General features: G+C 48.9%; 1 protein-coding gene across 18 annotated transcripts in view; it reads left to right on the top strand.

Annotated features, from left to right (window-relative positions):
• Nucleotides 1-2,275: 2,275 nt before the first annotated feature.
• Nucleotides 2,276-25,079, top strand: part of LOC103721441 (WASH complex subunit 3-like) — a 46,143-nt gene continuing 23,339 nt past the window's right edge. For 7 of the 18 annotated variants that reach the window (XM_039120960.1, XM_039120957.1, XM_039120958.1 and 4 more), the window contains exons 1-2: nucleotides 2,286-2,512; nucleotides 2,594-2,676. In XM_039120960.1, coding sequence (XP_038976888.1) covers nucleotides 2,384-2,512; nucleotides 2,594-2,676 — 212 coding nt within the window. In that variant the 5' untranslated portion in view covers nucleotides 2,286-2,383. Of the gene's footprint in view, nucleotides 2,513-2,593; nucleotides 2,677-3,155; nucleotides 3,259-25,079 lie in introns of all 18 variants that reach the window. The other 11 variants (XR_005509328.1, XR_005509327.1, XM_039120953.1 and 8 more) reach the window with 5 other exon arrangements.

The following is a 25,079-nucleotide window of genomic DNA, read 5'->3' as shown; positions in this document are numbered from 1 at the left end:
GTCATGCTTGCCGAGGTCGTGCCCGCTGAGGTCGTGCCTGCCGAGATCGTATTTGATGATGCCGTGCCTGTCGAGGTCATGCCTGCCGAGGTCATGCCTGCTGAGGTCATGCCTGCCGAAGTCATACCTGTCGAGTTCGTGTTTGTTGATGCCGTACTTGGCGAGGCCATCCTTATTGGGATTGTGCATATACATTGGATTCAAGTACTTTAATTGCATCTTGTGGGGTGGTTCACTTTTCCCCCCATCAGCAGGTCTTCTGTCTTTTTGCAGGAGTCGACTCGCCCTCAGTCGGAGTTGACTCGGAAAATATGCCCCAGAAAATACGTCTCTGTCTTAGCTCTATGAGTCGGCTCGATCTCAGTCGGAGTCGACTCGTGCTCTGCATTCAGAAATTTTGCTCTCTGCAAATCCGTCAGAAGTCGACTCACCCAAACTAGGAGTCATCTCAAGGGCGTGCCAGATAGCAGCCTTTGTGCCAGAGTTGACTCAGAAATCCTCAGAGTCGACTCGAGTGCAGGGCAAAAACTAAAATGGTTCCAAACATTGTAGAAACTAAACTTAAAATTCCTAAACTATTTTCTAAGGCATTTTAATACATTTAACAATATATTCCCTAAAGTACTCACTTGAATTCATTAGTATAATATGAAATATACTCATATATTTTGGGGTTATCAAAATCATATAGGAGAACAATAATTACTCAACAACGAGTCTATGAAGGGCATGTAAAAGAAAGACCGAAGGATACAAGAGAAAGAAAAAGACATAGAGTAACCCATCGAGAGACAAAAGCAAAACTCTAGCTGAGAACTAGGAAGAAGAATTATGGAATGAAAGCATAGAAGGAATGGCCACCTAAATCTCACACTTGCTCTCTTCCTCTCACTAGGCTCTAAAGTAGGAAAGAACAAGGTGAAAGGGTTAGGGCTACCGTCTTCCCTATTTAAAAGATCCGAGAAACCCATTCCAATGCGATACTTCACCAACTCTGGCCACGTGTCACCCATACATTCGCCCCTGAGTGACATCTTGAATTGCCTTCGATTCCAAATGGCCATTTAACCTGCAAACATCCCTCTCATGATTACAACTTTTTGGAAAAGACAAACATGGTCATGCCCCTCATAAATGTAGAATGTGGAGAATATCCATTCTTCGATGAGAATGCAGTTCGTATCCTCCTCAACAATTTTTGTTAAATGATTCTATCAAGAAAGCTACTTCTGCAACTCGAGTCAGCAAGCTCGGCTCGACTATAGAAGTAGGGGGCAAGTGATATGCATCAAAACCAACTACAATTCATGCGAGGGGCCATCCAACTAAAGCTCATCATGAAGCCAGTAAATCACCAATCGGGGCAGCCACTTGGTATGCCTAGAAGTGCATGGTCAAGTTTGAATTTTAAGCCGCTTATAGTTAGTGACACCACAACCGAGATCCCATACAATCTCTGAAATCACGCCGACCAATTAGGCACGGGACATAATTCGAGTGCGAAACACCTATGCCTAATATTTGGAACATACGAAAGCCTACCAATCCTGGTCGATCCATGTGTCTGAATTCTACGGCGTCAGGCTCTCACCTTCACCTATACAATGAACTCTCCGGAGGAACTTTCAGATAAGTGCTTGGACGCCTTGACAGACTACTGAGAATCTCCTTCTGTTTTCTAAGCATCATTCTGATTTAAGCATCGGAGGATCTCCCACTGGACACACATCGGCAAGAGGACTTCTTCGTCTTAGCTGTTTCAGGTTGGAGCACGGTCGCGGACTAGAATTCCAGTAGCAGCCATTCGCCTTAAGTGCAGTCGGATTTGAGTCGCCGATCACCGAGTCCTCCAGCACTAATGCGTCACTCGTTCGACGTCTAGGATAAGTTGGCTCCCAACGACAACATTTTCTATGCGTGATGATTTCTAATATATTTAAACACTTTTAACATATTTAGCTAACGTTAACATATCTAGCTAACTTTTATTTTTTAAAATTTTATGAATATTTGAGATGATTTTTTATATTTTTTTCTATTTTTTCTAATTTTCTGAAATTTTAGAATGGGGTTGAGTTTTCATTCTTCTTTTTGTATATTTAATTTATTTTTTTTCTAAAATAACTCAGAGAAATCCTACGAAATTCATTTTAAATTTTTCCTCTGAAGCGAACTATTAGCTTTCTTTGTGATTTTTAAAATGTTTAGATTCACACCCGCCCCCACCTGCTACGCGTTAACCGGAAGACGCATCTTACTCAAGATTTCTGGACCGCTTGTGTGGCCCCAAATGCATACGCGACCAGCCTGGTGATTATTTCCTCTCGGTGGCCTCTTCTCTCTCGCGCGCGAAGTCGAAGTGAACAGAATAAAAGGTCGATCGATGATGCCACGGAGAGCAGCGGGGCGAAGCCCTTCCATTCCTCCCTCCTTCTCGGCTTATCCGCCCCAACCAGTGGACGAGGAAGAGGAAGCCGCTCTCGCCATCTCCGATCAGAGGACTCTCTACCTCGTCTGTAACCCTAAAACCTGATCCTAGCCATCTCTTTCTATTCTCAACTTCTTCTCTTCCTCCTTTAACAATCCTTTCTAGGTCAATATCTTCATCAGCAATAACGCACGCTTCCTCAACACCTTCGCCGACCTCTGTCAGGACAAGCTCGCCGACGTCCACAGGTACTCACTCCAGTCCTTCTCTCCTTCTCACCCTTTGATCGATTCAACCTTCTCTTCGTAAAGTTGTACAACGATAATCTCTGAAATCCTTTTGGTAACGAGAATTGGAATCACTGCAGTCCTATAAGATTGGTCTAGTTCTCTCTATACAAGGTTTTTGGATAAATTGTGAACTAATGGAGGGAAAATATTAGGTTTTTGAGCACAAGATGACTCAGTGAGGGTAAAACAATCTCAGGGTGTCGTTTCCTATCAAGTTATTGTGAAATAAGAGTAATTGTTATCAGTTTGCAATGTGATTTGGATAGAATTCATGAACGGTTACAGTAGGATGAGTTTAAGGAACCCATATCTGTGAAAGGAGGAGTCCCGTGGATGTCTTATTAAAGTCTTCCCTTTTATTTTGCTTCTTCCTTGCTCTTGTTAATTTTTTACTCTGATGTTTTCCCCCTTGATTCTAATGAAGTATGATTTTTCAGCTTTTTCCATGCTAACTTGAACCGACACTCTGACCATAGTGACGTGTAATGAATGTCGGCGGTGGACCCACGAGTTTAGAATTGCAAAGTGCCTGCAGCAGTGGTTCGCCTTAAGCCCTTTTCTCTTCATACTTGTCATTGATCTATTGACTGCAAAACTTTTAGCTTAGGCCCACCTTTCTGTATAATAGGAAAAGATTGTGAATTCTATATAACTGCTTATGAATATTTTTAAGCATTCTAAAATTCAGTTAATAACAAGCCATACCAATATGGGTTGCATGGATAGATTACAAATGAAAATAATTTCCGTGGTGAAATTTGGGAATGAAGTGCAGTCGAAGAATTGTCTTTGTGCTTTCAAAACTATAACACAGTTGATCAGGAGATAGGTAAAGGCGTATCTGCTAAAACAAGATAGGATGGATAGAGCTTTGCAAAATCATGGCGCAACGATAGATGCAGGGGAAGATTATACATGACGATGATATAGTCAGCAGTGTTTTATGGTTCAAAATGTTGGGAATTGAAGGAGGTTTTGTCACATAAAATTAGCATTTTCAAGTGAAGAAGGATAAAATAGCCAGTTTCTTACATATATGTAGAATAACAGCCTTAAGCATAGTGGATTATCACAATAGCATAGTCTGATTAAATATTGTAACATAACATTGATAGGCTCCATCACTAAATCATTATTCAAATCTATAAACAACAGATAATACTCCACACCAATGCTTCAAAACTTGGACTATTGATGGAAATAGTTTAGTGACTGCTCAAGTCAGCTGGAAATGAACAATGACATCATCATGATAATATGTACACGCACATATACACATTTTCAATTATCAATTATTAACTAATCAATATAAGCAAACTAAGTCTGTAGATATATATAATTTTTTTAAAATATTTTTTAAATATTAACATCGTCCATTGTGCTTTTTACAACTCTATAATCAAGGCCTAATGGCTTGATCGGATCAAAAGTTAATTGGGATTTTTCTCTCAAGTTTGTCTACTAATGATATTATGTGCTGGTCACTTTACCATCGCATTAGGAAATTGGAGAACCATGAAATGAAATAAACAATAAATGGAAAGATTATATAATTGTAACTCTTTGAATCTCCAGTTCTCAATTTCGATGAACGTTTTCTGAAGAAAAAAAGAAAAAGGATGGTAGAAGTGCATGGGTTAGGCTGTATCTAAGGAATATTTATCCTTTTATTGAATCCTAGCTAGAGGGTCTTATCAAAATGTTAAATAGAAAAGGAAATAAGAAAAACCCAACTAGAGTATGTTAGATTAGAATGTACTTTTGAATTTCATCGCTTGTCACGTCACATCAATCCATTTTTCCAAGAGAGAGATAACCAAAGGACAACAATCCACATTGTTGGAGTTGGAGGTCAAAGGAATTAAGGGAGAGCTGCAGCATGGTTTTATGACCCTCACTAAAGGAAGAAAGGATGTTTGGGAAGAAAAAGGTGTGCGAAGGGCCAAAGGCCAGAGAGGTGTGGCGTGAGTTTACAAACCCTTAGCTGTTTTGGAAAAACCCTAGGTGCTGCCACAACGTGGTGAACGATAGAGGCTTTTTGTAATGTGGAAAACTAGTTGTATCATGAAAACCTAGGGTGGTTCACATGGGATATTAGTTCAATTGATAGTATAGATGGTTTTTACATTTGAAAAGGTAGCATAGTGCATGAGGCTCCCGCTACTATGAGGTCTGGGAGTGTCAAATGTATGCAGCCTTACCTCTGCATGCGAAGAGGTTGTTTATATTATATACTTTTTTTAGTGAACAATTTTAGAAGTCTATCCAAATTATAGACTTGACCAATTGATGATCCCACCAATTGGTGTGATCTAATTTCTAAAATGCTACCATATATTGGTATCAATGTTGCAAACTCTATAATTAAACATCCATCTTGTCCATCATTAAGAGTTCAACTTTAACAACAAAAGGAAAGTCCTCCCTCTCATCCTTGGGAAGTACCTTGGACTTATTTGAGAAGCATCAAAGTTTTTTATAATTCAATAATAGGATGTATCCTTATGTATTTAAGTCATATCTAACTAGTGCTGGCATCCCATAAGTATGACATATGGGCATGACATGCAATTTGAAGTATGTGTATACTAGGTAAAACTATAAAAGATAGTGCATTATAATCCTTAGATTGCACCAAAAAGTTTGTGTTATTGAGAGTCACATAAATGTTGGGACACGTGATGAAAATTACAGAGTTTTTGCTAAGGTCTCATAGAAAGATTGGAAACTCGGTTTCAATTTTGGTCGGGTCTGTGGGGTTTCTATTTTAGTAGTTTTATTGGTTTCAGAAGTTTCACTTCAAGATTTTTGAGTTTCGGTCAAGATAACTATTACATAGCTTTTTTATAGTATTCAAAAGAAAAGACTTAAGAAGAACAAAAGAAGCCAAGATTACCATTACATGTTATGCAGAATTTAATATTTGCATGTAAGTGAACCTTGTTAAATATATCAGTACTTTGTACTGTGAATATGAACTTAGGCTATTTGAAAATTCATAATATTTATCAATTTTTGAGTTCTTTGAAGTGCTAAGTGCATCTAAACTTTTTCGCCATTATTTACAACAACTCAATAATATATTGAATTTGGGCATTTCTTTCTTATACTTTTGATGTTAATGGACTATCTCAGGGCGTGCTTGGTATTGCAGTTGTTTTCATGGTTTTGTTTCTTTAAAAGTTAGTGAAATACTCTTCCTTGCTTTTATTTTCACTCTTTTTGAAAAACTTTGCTATCAAAAACTCTAAAGATTTTACAAACAATTAAAACAACTAAAGGGCTTCATTATATAAATTATTCAATCTACTTAAATTTTCCTCTCGGGTTTTTGAAAACAAAAATAGAAAACAAAAGCAATATCAAATGGTTCCTAATTAAATGTCTGTAATTATTGAATATATAATGTATATAAAAGAGATGCAACTCTTGCAAAACATCTTGTATTTAGTCATTCACATTAGTTTCCTATAAAGTTCTACAATTACAGCCTTCTTGGAGGCTTTGGCTCATCAGGTTATGTTTAATATCTATCCCCTTTAACTCAAGAGAAAAAAGAAAGAAAACTATTGGAAATTCACCCTTTATAGGTTATGTAGTTAATGATTTCAGCCAAAACTAAACAAAATCCATAACTAAGTGGTAGCTTGCTTTATTGCAGTTGAAACCGCTCCATTTAGGCAAAACTTAAAACTTTTGTCCTTGAGATTAATTCTTGACATGCAGTAATAAATGAGGGAAAGATTTAATGAAAAAGCAGGATATGAGAGTGCTTGTGGTTACCATAACTCGTACTTTGGAAAATAAAGATGTGCTGAAAAAAATCTAAAAAAGCAGACCTAAAATAGTTGAGACATTGATATGGTCATCGGCTATTTTCTAAAGAATGTTAAAATCCAATAAGGCTTCTACTTATGCTCTAGATTAATAATTTAGGCCTACAAATGGGATGGTCTTGACCCCGATATGGCTAGCCTTAAGCCGATGGTTTGGATTTGGGTTTGAAAGCATGACTTCAAAGGAAACAGAGTCAACTCTCATCATGCTTTCCCTAGTGCGTACTTGCCCCAATTGCAGTCCTAGCTAATATTAATCATCACCACACATCTATGTTCTGCAACTTTTTTTTTCAATGTCTTTTAGAGTTGTTACTGAAATGAAAAGTACAAAAGTCCCATCAAAAGAATTCAACAACAAATACATATATATTTATTGCGGTCTTTGCCTTGAAAAATAGATACTGAATCTTAGATATCCACAAATCATCAGAGCAAAAGCCTAAGGAACTTATAAGATGGACTCTTCAAAATTTGTTGTTATTTTAAGGATATTGGAAATATAAATAGTTTAACCTGTCAGTGTTAGAACACTCTTTCCTTTTGTTTATGTGTTTGACCATCTCAGTTGAACATATTCTTTGGTAAGAGCACTATTTCTTTGGTGTTGATACACATGCGACTCTGAGTTCATAGTGCAAATCTTATCTTACTCATAGTGTAAACATTCTTGATTAATAAAGAGAGAATATAATATGGTAACCTTGCTTCTTTTGAAGTCTATTTGTTGATCTTTGGAAATGACGTTGGGAGGTGTTGAACTTAGGTTGAAAACTCGAAGGAGGAAGGGTATGTCGGCGCAACCAATTGTGGCGAGATAGAAATCCTACTACCGCATGTCTAACACATGGTGTTAGAACGGGAGGACTGTAGTTAGAAGAGGAGCCGAGATGGATCACTCTCTTCCAAGGTTGAAAACACCATCTTGGCTGGCCACTCTAAGGATGCAACTTTTACACATCTACTTGCAAATCTTAGGAATCCACCAAAGAGGTGGCATGTATGTCCTGCATGGTCCCATGACCTGTGTAGTCCAGTCTTGTGTCTAGTTCAACCTATGCCCACTTGGTCAATCATAGACGTTGCGGCATCATAGTCCCTTGGTTGGAGAAGAGTTGCCGTCGATTCTAGATCTTCTTGGTTTTCTTGAGCTCCAGATGCTGTGTTCTTTCTAGTATTATGTTGAACCTACTTGGTTGCACGGGAACCTTGATCCCTCTAGGGGGTTGAATGGAGCAAAAGTATGTAGATAATAAATTTGGTCATTGTGGTTGGACTCTATTATGTTTTTCTGACCACATTTTCCATAGGGCCAACAGTATTTGCTAGCGACAACATAATAAAGGCAGTCAGTCAATATAGATTGATCCATCTTGTATGCTACATTCTTGACTTTGTGCTACACTTGCTGAAATGCCCAAAAAGCTGATATAGTAATTGATGGAAGATGGAGATTTGTTGGAGAGTCAAATATTTCGTTGCATGGTGTTCGGGTGGAAGATTGCACTGCATGGGCATAGAAAGTTGTTGTAGTCCTCAAAGTTTGATGAGAAAACGAAGCCCGAGTCCAGTGTAGTTGAAGGATTGATAAAACCAATGCCAAGATCGAATGGAGTGGAGAGATACGGGAAGCACAACTTAAGGCCTTGCAACTTGATAGGCTGCCCCAAGTCAACATGCTTATTGGTGGTGACGAACATGGTAGAGGCAATCATGGATAGCATCCATGATGGGTAGGCTTGCTTGATGAGCTGATAGATTGTAGTCTTTATAGCATGAGCCATATTGTGCAGCATCTTCAAGTTAGGCTCGTTCAAAGCATAGGACGAATTTGGAGACATCAAAGACTATTGGCTTGAAAGCACATCATCAACTATATTTTCTGGATTGTCTGAACAGGTATTCCAAGCAAAGTTACACTTTAAACTGGGATCTTCATCTATCCCGTTCCTTTTAGTAGAATCACTAGTCAAGATCTCTTTTTTAGGTTCTTCTTTGTTCTCTCTACCGATAGACTTTCACTGCCAGTTTGGTTATTGGCGCTTGATTTGTCATTAGCCACATCTTCATCAATGTTCCTAATTGATCCACCAATTTGTTGCAGAGAGGATGGCAAAGTACATCTTAAGTTTTGGATCCATGGATGTTGCAACATTGTCTTTGCATTGCATCCATTTTAAAATATTGACGGAAAAAGTCAAAAATGTCACGTGATAGGCTCAATTTACAAGAAATTTGAAATTGTGCATGAGAATATGCTGGCTGCGGCACAATTTCAAGGCTATTCTTGTTTGAAGTGACCGTTGCTGAACTAGAAGGATGAGAAGGTGAATGCGGAGGAAAGCTTGTTTTGTTTAATGATTCTGCATGCCTTGGAGCTAACTAGTATTGAGACTGTTGCCCAGATAGACAACCCAAGAGGGGGGGTGAATTGGGCTTTAAAAGAATTTAGCTATTTAAAACGTTGTGGATGACTAATTAATGCTTTACCCAGATGATTAATTAATTGCTATGTGCTGTGAATGAAATGAGAGTAAAGGAAAGAGACAAACAATCACAAACACAAGGATTTTATAGTGGTTCGGAGCTAACCCTTGCTCCTACGTCCACTCCCCAAGTCTCACTTGGGAATTCACTATAACCCCTTGGATTACAGCCGGTTGTTTTACAAGCTCACAACCAAACTTGTTGTTTTACGAGCTCACAACGAACTCGGTCGGTTTTTCCAGGCTCACCGACTAGAACCACCCCGATTGTTTTTCCGGGATCACAATCGAACCCTTACACACGTTGGTTTTACACTCGGCTCACCAACCAACCTCAAGACTCTTGATTCAATCCCCCGATTGAATCAAGCAAAGACAAGTTGTAAATAAAAGGGACAAACAGAAAACAAAGCTTCTCAAAAGCAGATAAGCAACAATATAAACAGAAGAGAAGTTAGAAGCCCTCAAACACGTTTGAGTTGGAGTTGAGTAGGGCTTCTCGAACTTCGGGTCTCCTTTTGAATGTGTGATCGACTTGAATGCAGGAGGAGGCTTCCTTAAATGCTGGGAAGAGGAAGTTGGATGGAGTTAATGTCGCTCTTCCCTCTTTTCCGTTGAAGAACAGGTTGCAGAGATTGAATGCTTGATTTCTTTGAGTGGAATAGTTGTTCTCTGCCTTGCTACAGTCCTCTGTGGCTATTTAAGCCATCCCCCACGGAAACTAGCCGTTAGAGACCTTTTTCTGCCCGTTCTGCACACTCTGCACAACCTGACAATATGTTCGTTGGTGGGTTGGAGTCGACTCGCGCGATCAGGAGTCGACTCGGCTGTAGCGGGAGTCGACTCATGCTTTTCTGGAGTCGACTCGGCAACTGTTCCGGATTTGAATTAAAGTCGCCTCTTCGACTGGGAGTCGACTCGACTTGACCCGGAGTCGACTCGCCAACTTCTGGAGCTGACTTGGCATTTTCGGAGTCGGCTCGTCCCATGAAGTCCGTGGATCTATTTTTGAATTTGGTCCACTCGAGTCGACTCGACAATCCTGGGAGTCGACTCGGCGCTCAGAGCCCGAACTCCCGATCTACTGTCTTTTGACTCGTCCAGTCTTGGAGTCGACTCGAACTGTTCCGGAGTCGACTCGGCTCTCAGTTTCCGAAACTTAGTCTTCTGTGTTTTTAGTGAAGCGCTGCCTTGGAGTCGACTCGAGCTGTCTGGGAGTCGACTCGAATCTCAGAGACAGCAAATTGGTCTTCTGTCTTCTTTGGGGTCGCGGTGTCTCGGAGTCGACTCGTGCAATGCAGGAGTCGACTCGAATCTCAGAGTCCAAAAACTGCCCTCTGACTTTTTCTTTGTGTACCGCTGAGAGTCGACTCTCGCTTTCCTTGGAGTCGACCTGCCAATCCTTGGAGTCGACTCGCGTTCCACAGGAGTCGACTCGAATCTCAGGGTCGAAAACCGCTCTCTGACTTTTCTGCCTGTAACTCCTTGGAGTCGACTCATACCTCTCCGGAGTCGACTCGGTAAACATCGGAGTTGACTCGCGCACTTCAGGAGTCGACTCGCTGACAGGTTTTAAGTTGATTCCTTCTGTCTGTCTGTCTGTTCTCAGTCGGAGTCGACTCATAATGATCCGGAGTCGACTCGAGCCCGTGCCAGTGATCCTGATACGCTTGGAGTCGACTCGTAATATCCTGGAGTCGACTCGAGTCTCAGACTTTGGTCCAAACTGACTTCTTAACTTATCCAAAATATCTTGAACCAAGTCTAGAGACACTTAGACAAGATTTTCACTGAAACACTCAATTGAATTCATTAGTAGACAAAAGATATACTCAAATGCTTTGAGCTCATCAAAATCAAATAGGGTTTTAATCAATCACTCCACAATCTCCCCCTTTTTGATGATGACAAAACATTGAGTATATGTAAAGTGAATTGCTCAATAAACAAGGAAATAAAATCCATAAATGAATTCAAATGTCTGGTAATTTAATTTATCCAAGCTTGAAAGGTGTGAAACAGTAAATTTTGGAGTTAAAGCTCCCCCTTTCATTTGGAATTATATAAGCCTTCATATCATTCAATCAATTGTTTGGCTTATATATAATTAATGATTTAGCTTTCTTAAAAATTCAGATTCTCCCCCTCAACATATGCATTCTACTATGTTTTGATTCTCTGAATTTCCTTTTGGTATATTGAAGTTTTTGAATTTTAAATTTTGGTATTTAGAGGGAAAATCTGTCAATTTGTTCTTGAGTTGGATTCAGCTAATCTCCGAATATCCCTTGAATAGATTCTGGAGATTACTCCATTAGGAGCCCCAACAGAGAGATAATGAGCCTCGAGGTACCAAATCCACTAAGAACAAATGTTTGTGTGTTTTTAAAAGTTTTTTTTCTTTTTAATGATTTTCATTGATTCCTTTTACATATTTTATACATATTTCTCCCCCTTTTTGTCATCGTATCAAAAAAAAGGAGGTAAGCAGAACACACAATCAATCATAAATCAAATTGCACAGAAATGAAGATAAGATGTCTACTCATTGTATTGATGTGGATGTGAATATATTTGAGAATACAATAAGTAAAGCAAAACAGTACATGTCAAAATAAAACACAAAAAGCAGCTACGGTCTCCTCGAGGATGTAGCTCCTCTCGAGGATGTGGCTCCCCCTCTCGAGGATGTTGCTCCCCCTCTCGAGGATGTATCTCCTCCTCTCGAGGATGTATCTCCTCCTCTCGAGGATGTGGCTCCCCGAGGCATGCGCTCCACGAGTGATTGGACCGCATTGGTGACGTTCTCTAACTGACGAATGATGGCCTGGATGGCCCTGCTCTGTGTCGTATCGAGCTCGAGCACCGACTTCTGCAGTTCGTCCAGCTTGTTGATGAGCACATTCGACAAGCGCTCGGCCCCCTCGGTAGTGGTGTGCATGTCACGTCCTATGTCATCCCGCATCTGTCGAGTGGTGCTCGTGACCTCACTCATGCTATGGAACTGGGCCTGGATCAAGGTCCTCATGTTGTAGATCTCTTCCCGCACATGAGCCGTCATGTCAGTCACGGCCGTCAGGGAAGGGACCAACGCTGAAGATGGAGCGGGAGAGGGAGCAGGCACTGAACCTCGGAGCTCCCGAAGCAGATCCTCTCGCAGGTCTCTAACAATCTTCTGCCGCAACTCCCGGAGCTGCTCAGGAGCGATGCGGACCTCCATGGGTGGTGGAGCTGGGAGGAGGGTCCGGCTGAGGTGGTAGGAGCAGAGGTGAAGGGAATGTCAGGGTAGTCAGAATCTGGCTCTGGACTGGGGGAAGGTCTGGTGGTATGTGTGGAGGTGGAAGACTTCCTAACCCATGTCCCTGCTACTTTCCGAAACCCCATCCTGTGTAGGGTCCCCGCTCGCATGCGATCTGTCCATCGCAATGCCTTAGAGGGTTCCCCCTCAGGAATGGGAATCTCGTACTCCCTAAACAAAAGAGTGAATAACATGCCGTATGGGAGAGTGAGCCTAGGTTTATCTAGGGGCTCACACAGATACCTATACATCATCTTGGAAAAGTTGATTGGGGTATCCTGGAGAATGTAGAACATGAGAGCTAGGTCTCTCTCATTTACAAAATCAAATCTCCCTGTCTTAGGGAACAAGGACCTAGACAGAATGCTCAAGAGGATCCGCACCTCAACTGGAAGTGAGCTAGCGGAAACCTCGTCTAAGGGGGACTGAGGAGGATAACCTAGTATGGCCGTAAGGGCCTCAGTCCTATCCTCGGGGTGTGTGGGAGCCACCCCGACTTGTGGTAGATGGAGGATGTGGGCAATGATATCCTCCGAAATAAACAATGGGACACCGGCTACCGTGCCCTCGATACCCCCATCTCCCCTATGGACGGTACCGTAAAACTCTCTAATAAGGCCTGGGTATGTGGGGAGATCTAAAGTGAGGAAATACTCTAAGCCCTGGACACGCAATCTCTCACCTATGGTGAAGCCCTCCCGGGAGAGATAGTCAAAATCGACGTATCTCCCGGTGGAGACCGCCTTCCCGGCGCACGGCCTCGCGGGAACCGCCCTCGGCGGGGAACGAGCCGGAGGTTGTGGCCTCGCGGGATCGTGCCGAGCCTTGGAACGCCTCTCGGGACCGGCCTCGGGTCGGGACCTCTTCCGGACAACGGCTTTACGAGGCATAGTGACCTAGAATGGGGAAAAGCCCTAATGGACGGTGAAAGATCGATGGAAAAGGCTTGGGGACGACCGGGGACGACCTAGGAGTCGGCTCTAGGGCTTGTGAACAGTGGCGGCGGAGAATAGAAATGTTTTCGAAACGACGAAGTTAGGGTTAAAAAGTCGGATCCCTACTGCGAGTCGACTCCTCTGAGTCGCGAGTCGACTCGACCTCGAGTCGACTCCAAAGTATGCGCGAGTCGACTCTCCTTATGCGCCTATTGACCCCGACTCTCCTTATGCGCGAGTCGACTCCCGACTAAGCGCGAGTCGACTCCCCCTTACGAGCCGACTCTGAAACTTACTCGAGTCGTCTCGAACTTTGGCACGCACCTAAAAATCATGCTATGTTCGTGCCGAATGAGGGAAAATCACTAACTTATGATCTGATTTGATGATCATTGTAAAGATACTCTATATTAACCACAATCTAATCAGCAAAATCAATGAACTAGTGGAAAATACCACTAGGATGGATCAATCACTCCTAATCCCCTCCTAAGCACACTAAATCTCTCTTCACTTAGGGGTTTTGTAAAAATGTCAGCTAATTGATCATCAGTGCAAACAAATTGTAGTGTCACATCACCATTCAGTACATGATCTCTTATGAAGTGATGTCTTATCTCAATATGTTTGGTTCTTGAATGCTGAATTGGATTTTTAGTTAGATTAATGGCACTTGTATTATCACAATTAATGGGTATTTTATCTTGTTTAATGCCATAATCTTCTAATTGTTGTTTGATCCATAAGATTTGAGCACAACAACTCCCGGCTGCAACATATTCAGCTTCAGCAGTAGATAATGCAACCGAGTTTTGTTTCTTGCTAAATCATGAGATTAAGTTTTCACCTAGAAATTGACAAGACCTGCTGGTGCTTTTTCTATCAAGTTTACATCCAGCAAAGTCTGAATCTGTGTATCCTATTAAGTTTAGGCTAGATTCTTTAGAATACCATAACCCTATATTCTTTGTTCCTATTAGGTATTTAAAGATTCTCTTTACTGCAATTAGATGTGATTTCTTAGGATTAGCCTGATATCTAGCACACACGCAAACACTAAACATGATATCAGGTCTACTTGCAGTAAGATACAATAAAGATCCTATCATACCTCTATATAGTTTCTGATCTACAGATTTACCTGATTCATCTTGGTCTAATTTGCATGATGAGCTCATGGGGGTGCTGATTGACTTGTTTCCCTCCATATCAAACTTCTTGAGCATCTCCTTGATATATTTGGCTTGATTGATGAAGATGCCTCCTTCAGACTGTTTGATTTGAAGCCCGAGGAAGTAGTTTAGCTCTCCCATCATGCTCATCTCAAATTCATTCTGCATCAAATCAGCAAATTCTTCGCAGAGGCGATTGTTAGTAGCACCGAAAATGATATCATCAACATAAATCTGTACTAATAGCATATCTTGGTTTTTCTTCTTTAGAAACAGTGTTGTATCTACATTTCCCCTAGAAAACTCATGTTCTAATAGGAATTTGCTAAGCCTCTCATACCATGCTCTAGGTGCTTGTTTCAAACCATAAAGTGCTTTGTTCAATTTATAAACATGATTAGGGTATTGATGATTTTCAAAACCAGGAGGTTGTTCTACATATACCTCCTCATTAATATACCCATTTAAAAATGCACTTTTTACATCCATTTGAAATAATTTGAAGTCCTTAGAGCATGCAAATGCTAGCAAAAGCCTAATTGCTTCAAGTCTAGCTACCGGGGCAAAGGTTTCATCAAAATCTATACCTTCTTCTTGATTATAACCCTTTGCTATTAATCTAGCCTTATTCCTTATTACAGTACCATTTTCATCAAGTTTATTTTTATAAATCCATTTGGTACCTGTTACGGGGGAATTTAGCCACCATGCCCCACGTGACCGGCACGCGCGCCCAGGAAGACTACGGCAGTCCCTTGATCCAGCAATCCGACCCCGAGTCGGATATCTTCGGCTCCGCAGCCCGACCCCGAGTCGGCTGCCCCTTGATCCAGCAATCCGACCCCGAGTCGAATATCTTCGGCTCCGCAGCCCGACCCCGAGTCGGCTGCCCCTTGATCCAGCAATCCGACCCCGAGTCGGATATCTTCGGCTCCGCAGCCCGACCCCGAGTCGGCTGCCCCTTGATCCAGCAATCCGACCCCGAGTCGGATATCTTCGGCTCCGCAGCCCGACCCCGAGTCGGCTGCCCCCTGATCCAGTCATCCGACCCCGAGTCGGCAATCTCTCGACAACAACAGACTGTTCCTCTGAGGCACGCCGCGGCTCCCTGCTCCACTACTCCCTGCAACGGCCGTATCCGGCGCTGCCCCACGATCCCCTGTAACAGCCGTACGAAGCGGAGCTCCACTATGCCCTGCCAGGGCCGTACCCAGCGCTGCCCCACGACGCCCTGTAACGGCCATGTCAGTGGCAGCCCCATCGTGCCACACGATGACGAATCTCCGGAAAAACCCCCCAGCCTGATATATATGGGGCTGGGGGGGAGGGGGGTAAGAAAAGGTTTTCCAGAGTATTCTCTTATCCGTTACTACTATCTCTCCTTCTCCTTCAATCTCTTCTGACTTGATCGTCGGAGGGCCCCCACTACCCCAGTGGTGGTGCGAGGCTTGCCTGCAGGTTTTCCGGTGGAAGGTGGAGCGCAATCAACCCAACTCCAAGGGAACCTCGTTCACACCGCTGTGCCAATCGTTCTCGGTTTGGACCACCAGCAACAGTTGGCGCTAGAGGAAGGGACGGATCTCAGAGCGATCGTAATGGCACGGCGAGGTGGTCGTGGAGCTTCCAATGCTTCCGGTCGCGGGGCCTCTCGCGCCACTGGCCGGGAGGCCGCTGCATCCCCAACACGCTCTCAGCAACACTCCACCGCCCCACCGCCCATTCAGATGGTCGAAGCCGCCCAGTTCGACCAGCTAACCCAGCAGGTTCGCACCCTCGCGGAGGCGGTGCAGAATCTGCAGGGTGCGATGTCCCGGGTGCCGCAGCAGGCTCAGGAGCCGCCGCTGCCTGAGCGTTCGCCTGTCCTCCTTAACCCGCGTTCCTTCCTCTTCCATGGGGAGGAGCGCCGACGCGAGGAGGATTCTCGAGCACGCTCCATTCTGCCGGGACCTTCCCACCGGAGCTGCGCGGGGTACGAGAGGCGGGCCCGGGCGCGTTCCCAGACCCCCCAGTCCTCGAGGAACCCGCGCTCCGGTCGATCCCCCTCTCGCCGCTCCTTGTCTCCCACCCACCGGTCGCGTTCCCTGGACCGGCGGGTGGACCGACAACTCCAGGTCCTGAAGGGCCATTCCAAAGATCCCTTCGCCGACTTAGAGATCTCCCAGCCGGCGCTCGCCTCGAGGATCCTGCGGACCCCGAATCCGCCGGGGTTCAAAATGCCGGCGATCGAGCCCTATGACGGGGCGGCGGACCCGCGGGATCACGTCGAGAGTTTCAGGACCCTTATGCTCCTCCACGGAGCATCAGATCCCCTTCTCTGCAAGGCTTTCCCGGCAACCCTCCGTGGCCCGGCGAGGGCATGGTTCGCCGGGCTGGAGGCTGACTCAATCCGGTCCTTCGACCAGTTCACTCGCCTCTTCATCACTCATTTCGCCGTCAGTAGCCGGCGGCGACTGGTCTCCGACTCCCTCTTTGATGTCCGGCAAAACGAGGGAGAAAGCCTGCGGGATTATCTTACCCGCTTCAACAGGGCTACGCTGGAGGTCCGGAACCTGAGTCAGGAGGTAGCTCTTTCAGCCCTGAAGCGTGGCTTCCGGAAGGGCAGACTCACCTTCTCCCTGGACAAACGCCTGCCGCGGAGCTTCCCAGAGCTGTTGTCCCGGGCGAACCAGTATGCGGACGCCGAGGAGGCGGCCGCCCACCGGAGCAAGGAGGCCGCTGAGATCCCACAAAAGCTTGGGAAGAAAAGGCGGAAAGAGGCACGCCAGAGGAGGAGCCCGACGCCCCAGCGTCGGCGCAGAAGCCCGTCGCCGGCGAAGAACCACGGCGCCCCACGCCCTCGTTCTCCGCCCCGACGTTTCAACCGGTACACCCCTCTCCTGACTCCCCGGGCCCAGATCCTTATGGAGATTAAGGGGCGGGAGGACCTCCCGGCCCCGAGACAGATACGAAGGATCCCTGGAAAGAGGCCCTCCCGGGCGTACTGTGAGTACCACCGAGACCACGGCCACGACACAGAGGACTGCTTCCAGCTTCGGGACGAGATCGAGGCTCTTATCCGTCGGGGGCGTCTCGGTCGGTATGTGAGCGACCGACGTCCCCCCGCAGACCCGCGTCCGGCCGACCCGGCTCCTCCGGAGCCTCGGGAGCAGAATCGACCCGTTGCGGGCGTGATCCACACTATCACTGGGGGCTGCTCTCGGCCCGTGAGGAACGCAGGGGGCTCGACGGAAGCGTCAGGGACGGCCGTCGTAAAGAGGCAGAGGGTCGGCAATGTAATCACCTTTTCTGATGAGGATGTAAAGGGGGTTCAGACTCCCCACGATGACGCCATGGTGATCTCCCTCACTATGGCAAACTATGATGTAAGACGTGTTCTTGTGGATAGTGGAAGCTCAGCTGATATTTTGTTTTACGAGGCCTTCCAAAAGATGAGCTTGTCCAGACAGTTGTTGCACAAAGTGTCCACCCCCCTCGTAGGATTCACCGGTGACGCAGTCCCGGCGGAAGGTGTCGTTGAGCTGCCTGTGACTGCGGGCGTCGCACCCGCAGAAGCCACGGTGCGACTCGGGTTCTTGGTCGTCCGCATCCCCTCGGCCTACAACGCTATCCTCGGGCGACCCGGGCTGAACGCCCTTCGCGCGGTGGTCTCCACGTACCACTTGCTCATGCGGTTCCCCACGGCGGTCGGGATCGGAGAGGTTCGAGGTGACCAACCGACCGCACGGCAATGTTTTCTAGCAAACCTCAAAGGGAAGAAGCCCGTGGAAGCCCTAAGCGTCGAGTCCCTTGATGCCAGAGACGAGGTGGCCTTGCGGCACGGGGAGCCGGCCGAGGGAGTGGTCGAAGTCCCCCTTGAGGAAGGCCGCCCCGACCGGGCGGTCCGGGTCGGCGCCAATCTCGACCCGGGAGCTCGGGCCCGGTTGGTGGAATTCCTCCGAGCCAATGCCGATGTATTTGCCTGGTCGGCGGCCGATGTACCTGGGATCGACCCGGAGGTCATTTCTCACGCCCTCAACGTCGACCCGACCCACCGACCAATAAAGCAGAAGAAGAGACACTGTGCCCCGGATCGGATCCGGGTGGTCGACCAGGAGGTAGACAAGCTCTTGGAGGCAGGATTCATAAGGGAGGTAAGCTACCCCGAGTGGCTGGCAAATGTTGTACTTGTCCGGAAGGCGAGCGGGAAGTGGAGGATGTGCATCGACTATACCGACCTGAACAAGGCGTGCCCTAAGGATAGCTTTCCGCTTCCGCGAATAGACCAACTGGTCGACGCGACTTCCGGATATCAGCTGCTGTCTTTCATGGACGCCTTCTTCGGTTACAACCAGATAATGATGGCCCCACAGGACGAGGAGAAAACTGCCTTTATAACAGACCGGGGGCTGTACTGCTACAAGGTAATGCCCTTCGGTCTGAAGAATGCTGGCGCCACTTACCAGCGCCTCGTCAACAAAATCTTCAAAGAGCAAATCGGCCGGAACATGGAGGTGTACGTGGACGATATGCTGGTGAAGAGCCGCTATGCAGACCAGCACATCGCGGATTTGGAGGAGACTTTCACCACCTTGCGGAAGTTTCGCATGAAGCTGAACCCAGCGAAGTGCGCCTTCGGCGCTTCGGCCGGGAGGTTCCTCGGTTTCATTGTCAACCAGCGGGGTATCGAAGCCAACCCAGACAAAATCAAGGCCATCCAAGGTATGTCCCCTCCGACCAAAGTAAAGGAGGTTCAGGAGCTCGCTGGAAGGGTCGCCGCGCTTGGACGATTTGTGGCAAAATCGGCCGAACGCTGCCAACCATTCTTCAAGGTGTTAAAACGCCCGAAAGACTTCCTCTGGACGGCCGAATGTCAAGCAGCATTCGACCAGCTCAAGGAATACCTGGCGTCTCCTCCCCTACTGTCCAAGCCGCAAGAAGGGGAGATGCTCTACCTCTATCTGGCGGTCTCCCCAACCGCGGTCAGTGCGGTGCTGGTTCGGGAAGAGGCAAAGCTCCAGAAGCCTATGTACTATATCAGCCGGGTCCTACGGGATGCCGAGACGCGGTACACGAAGGCTGAAAAGATCGCCTTCGCGCTGCTGACCGCGACCAGGAGGCTTCGCCCCTATTTCCAGGCTCATTCGGTCACCCTCTTAACCGATCAACCACTACGACAGATCCTCAGCAACCCCGAGAATGCGGGACGACTGGTGAAGTGGGCAGTAGAACTCGGTGAGTTCGACATCCGCTACCAGCCTCGACACGCCATCAAGGCCCAGGTGCTCGCGGACTTCCTCGCTGAGTGCACGGTGCAGGAGGCGGAACCTAGACCGCCAGAAACGCCCAGCCTCGACCTCCCGATTTGGACGCTTCACATCGATGGGTCGTCGAACCTCGAGGGTGGAGGGGCCGGGCTGGTCCTTACCAGTCCTGATGGAGTGATAGCCGAGTATGCCTTGAGGTTTGGATTTCCAGTGACCAACAACGAGGCGGAGTACGAGGCCCTAGTCACGGGACTCAAACTCACCAGAGAGCTCGGCATTCGGCGTTTGAAGGTCTTCACCGACTCCCAGCTGGTGGTCGGGCAGGTTCGTGGGGAGTTCGAGGCCCTGAGCCCGACCATGCAGAACTACGTCCGGAAGGTGCAAGCACTCATTCCCGACCTCGGCAGTGTCGACATTCAGCAGGTCCCCAGAAGCGAAAATGCCAGGGCCGACAGGTTGTCCCGCTTGGTGGGCACAGAGGCCTACAACTTGTCGAGGGCAATCTACCTGGAGACCTTGGATGCCCCGAGTATCGGCGAGGCTGGGGCGGTGATGGCGATTGATCCGGAGCCGTCTTGGATGGACCCGCTCGTCGCCTACCTCGCCGAAGGGATCCTCCCTGAAGACGAAGATCAAGCTCGGCGACTTGTCAAGAAGTCCGCCCACTACGTACTCTATGAAGGGAGGCTGTATCGGACCTCGTTCACCGCCCCCCTCTTAAGGTGCCTCCGCCCCTCGGAGGCGGCCTACGTCCTCGGCGAAGTCCATGAGGGCGTCTGCGGATCGCACTTGGGGGCTAGGTCCTTAGCGCACAAGATCATGAGGCAAGGCTATTATTGGCCTACCTTGTTGGAGGACTCGAAGGATCACGTACGGAAATGCGACGCCTGCCAGCGCCACGCCAATGTCCAGAGAGTCCCTTCTGTCCCCTTGGCACCAATCACCGCGCCCTGGCCCTTCGCACAGTGGGGAATGGATATCCTCGGACCATTCCCCGTCGCTTCAGCCCAGCGAAAATTTTTGATTGTTGCAATCGACTACTTCACCAAGTGGGTGGAGGCAGAGCCGCTGGCCACTATCACGGAGGCGCAAGTCCGAAAGTTCGTGAAGAAAAACATTATTGTCCGATTTGGGGTACCTCGGGTCCTCATCTCGGATAATGGTCGACAGTTCGACAACAAGCATTTCCGTGACTTCTGCGAGGAGTTCGGGATCGAGCATCGGTTCACATCTGTGTCGCATCCCCAAACCAACGGTGAGGCCGAGGTCACAAATCGGACAATCCTCCAAGGAATTAAGGCGCGAATCGGTCGGACGGGGCAAGCTTGGGTCGAAGAACTCGAGAATGTCCTTTGGGCGTATCGGACCACGCATCGGACCCCTACCGGGGAGACGCCTTTCAGCCTAACCTATGGCACGGAAGCGGTTGTTCCCGTGGAGCTCGGACTCCCCTCGCCCCGGGTCGCCGCGCACCGACCCGAGGCCAATTCGGAGCAACTCCGAGGGAACCTGGACCTCTTGGAAGAAGCAAGAGAAATGGCGCAGGTTCGGATGGCGATGTATCAGCGGAGGGTGGCCCGATATTATAACTCCAAGGTCCGACCGAAACTTTTCAGAATCGGAGATCTGGTGCTAAGGCGAGCCAAAGCATCTCAACCCGCGGAAGGTGGGAAGCTGGCGCCAAATTGGGAAGGCCCGTATAGGGTTCGCTGGGTAAACCGACCTGGCTCTTACCAGTTGGAGGCCCTAGATGGTCGAGAAATTTCGAGGAGCTGGAATTCCGCTAACCTGCGGGTGTATCACCAGTAGAGCGACAAAGCCAGGAAGACAGTTCGAAAAATGTACAATTCTTTTCATTTCAATAATTCCTGGTTACAACGGTGTGTTCGTGTGATTACAAAGAATTCCCAGAGGGGAATTGGGGAGTAAAGAAAATAAGGAAGGGGTGGAGACTCCGTGGAGCTGAAGATCTGGGACCCCGAACCCTCCATCCGAAGCAGCTGCAATCCCAACGGGCGTGGGTGCTTCTCCCCGGAGGCGCCATCCACGCCTCACGCAAAGGACGAAGAGCCGGCGCGGACGAAGAAGAAGTGGACGAAGGAGGAGTTCCCGCTGCCTCCAGAGAAACGCCACCTCCAAGGGATATTCCGGTCCTCCCCAGGAGAAGGGGAGGGGAGGAATACAAGGGAGAAGAGCGCGAGGAGGCGCGATCCCGGATGAAGCGTCTGGCGCAGAGCTCAATCGGGAGGCGGGGCTGAAAGGAGGGGGGATGTGATCCCGGATGAAACGCCTAGAGCGGAGTTCCGCCGGGGAGAACCTCCTTGTTGATCCCAGATGAAACGGCTAGTTGGCGGAAGTCGCGAGGGGCGCGCCTCCCGTTCCTCCGGCGGGGGTTTCCCAGCCACACGCCGAAGAGGAGGTCCACGATCCATGGTAACCTGAATAGCTCCGGCTTGGCAGGCTCCACCGCGCCTGCACTTGTACTTATAGCCAAACTGTGGCCCCCCGGTCGTTCCGATGCGGGTGGCTCCAATAAAGGCGGGCGCACCGAATCCGGAGCCGTTCCAGCTCTCGAGGCGTATCCTCCCACGATCTCCTAAGCGTCGTTCTCCTTAATTGCATTCTTCATGCAGAACACTCCGGGCGGTGTATCCCACGGCCCACGTATCTCCGCTCGCGCCCAGGCCGCATCCGCCTCGAAGAACGCGCGTATTGCGGCTGCTTAACTGACACTCCTTGCAAGCAGCAACTGGCGATCCGATTTCTCAGGTAACGCCTCAATTAGCATTTAATACCCTTCTGGTGTTCCCCAGGCGACGCTTGGAGAAGAGGAGAAACACAATCGTAGCTGGCCACGGAGAAATCTCGTCGAGCGGCAAGCGACAGGCGCGTGACCAACGAGCGGAATTCCCCGAGGCTCGGCCCTCGGATGCCAGGCTAACCCGATGATCATCCCGGGAGCAGATTAGCCTGAAGCCCCGACCGGTCGCCTCGGCTTGCGCCAGCCTTGGCCGACCAACGAGCGGAATTCCCCGAGGCTCGGCCCTCGGATGCCAGGTTAACCCGATGATCATCCCGGGAGCAGACTAGCCTGAAGCCCCGACCGGTCGCCTCGGCTTGCGCCAGCCTTGGCCGACCAACGAGCGGAATTCCCCGAGGCTCGGCCCTCGGATGCCAGGCTAACCCGATGATCATCCCGGGAGCAGACTAGCCTGAAGCCCCGACCGGTCGCCTCGGCTTGCGCCAGCCTTGGCCGACCAACGAGCGGAATTCCCCGAGGCTCGGCCCTCGGATGCCAGGCTAACCCGATGATCATCCCGGGAGCAGATTAGCCTGAAGCCCCGACCGGTCGCCTCGGCTTGCGCCAGCCTTGGCCGACCAACGAGCGGAATTCCCCGAGGCTCGGCCCTCGGATGCCAGGCTAACCCGATGATCATCCCGGGAGCAGACTAGCCTGAAGCCCCGACCGGTCGCCTCGGCTTGCGCCAGCCTTGGCCGACCAACGAGCGGAATTCCCCGAGGCTCGGCCCTCGGATGCCAGGCTAACCCGATGATCATCCCGGGAGCAGACTAGCCTGAAGCCCCGACCGGTCGCCTCGGCTTGCGCCAGCCTTGGCCGACCAACGAGCGGAATTCCCCGAGGCTCGGCCCTCGGATGCCGGGCTAACCCGATGATCATCCCGGGAGCAGACTAGCCTGAAGCCTCGACCGGTCGCCTCGGCTTGCGCCAGCCTTGGCCGACCAACGAGCGGAATTCCCCGAGGCTCGGCCCTCGGATGCCGGGCTAACCCGATGATCATCCCGGGAGCAGACTAGCCTGAAGCCCCGACCGGTCGCCTCGGCTTGCGCCAACCTTGGCCGACCAACGAGCGGAATTTCCTGAGGCCTAACCCTCGGATGCCTGGCCTAGCGCCGGAAGAATTTCCTGAGGCCTAACCCTCGGATGCCTGGCCTAGCGCCAAATGAATTTCCTGAGGCCTAACCCCCGGATGCCTGGCCTAGCGCCAGAAAAATTTCCTGAGGCCTAACCCTCGGATGCCTGGCCTAGCGCCGGAAGAATTTTCTGAGGCCTAACCCTCGGATGCCTGGCCTGGTGCCGGAAGAATTTTCTGAGGCCTAACCCTCGGATGCCTGGCCTAGCGCCGAAAGAATTTTCCGAGGCTCGGCCCTCGGATGCCAGGCTAACCCGATGATCATCCCGGGAGCAGACTAGCCTGAAGCCCCGACCGATCGCCTCGGCTTGCGCCAGCCTTGGCCGACCAACGAGCGGAATTCCCCGAGGCTCGGCCCTCGGATGCCGGGCTAACCCGATGATCATCCCGGGAGCAGACTAGCCTGAAGCCCCGACCGGTCGCCTCGGCTTGCGCCAGCCTTGGCCGACTAACGAGCGGAATTTCCTGAGGCCTAACCCTCGGATGCCTGGCCTAGCGCCGGAAGAATTTCCTGAGGCCTAACCCTCGGATGCCTGGCCTAGCGCCAGAAGAATTTTCTGAGGCCTAACCCCCGGATGCCTGGCCTAGCGCCAGAAGAATTTCCTGAGGCCTAACCCTCGGATGCCTGGCCTAGCACCGGAAGAATTTTCTGAGGCCTAACCCTCGGATGCCTGGCCTGGTGCCGGAAGAATTTCCTGAGGCCTAACCCTCGGATGCCTGGCCTAGTGCCGGAAGAATTTCCTGAGGCCTAACCCTCGGATGCCCGGCCTAGCGCCGGAAGAACTTCAAGAGTTAGGAGTCGGCGAGACGCTACCAAGAGTTAAAAAGAGGAAGGACGAAAGTGAAATGAAGAAACACTCTATTTGCATTAACTTTCATTGTTTCAGGGCCGAGACCCATACAACTTGGCAAAACGCCAACATACAAAGAAAAGGACAAAGAAAGGTACAGAGGGTCAGCTTGGAGGAACCCCTGGGTCGGGAACGCCGGGCACGTCCGCAAGGAGTAGGGAGGCGGTTGGAAAATCAGCAGGCAATGGCGCCGGAGGGGAGTCGAGGAGGGAGACCCCACTCAGGTCAATCCCGGGGTATTTAGCCGACACCCTTGCCAAGCCTTCGTCGAAGCCTAAGACAAAGGAGTCGGACCCCGCGTCCGACATGTCACGGACGAACTCATCGGACTGACGATAGGCCTGTACCGCCTCCGACATGTCACGGATGAACTCATCGGACTGACGATAGGCCTGTACCGCCAGACGCCCGATTTCCGCGCTCTTCTCGGCCAGCGCCGCCTCTGCTCGCTCCGTAATCTGAGCTTTTGCCTCCATGACCTTCGCCACAATCCGGTCGTCCGCCTCGGAGGAGACCCTCAGCAGATCAGCCCGAGCCTCCTTGTGCTTCGCCTCGGCAGCAATGCGAGCAGCCTCAGCCTCCTCCAGGCGCGAATGAAGCTCCTGGTC

Source organism: Phoenix dactylifera, unplaced genomic scaffold (assembly GCF_009389715.1).
Source record: "Phoenix dactylifera cultivar Barhee BC4 unplaced genomic scaffold, palm_55x_up_171113_PBpolish2nd_filt_p 000925F, whole genome shotgun sequence".
NCBI lineage: Eukaryota > Viridiplantae > Streptophyta > Magnoliopsida > Arecales > Arecaceae > Phoenix > Phoenix dactylifera.
Note: the sequence above shows the minus strand (reverse complement) of the source record. Positions and strands in the feature narration are given on the sequence as shown.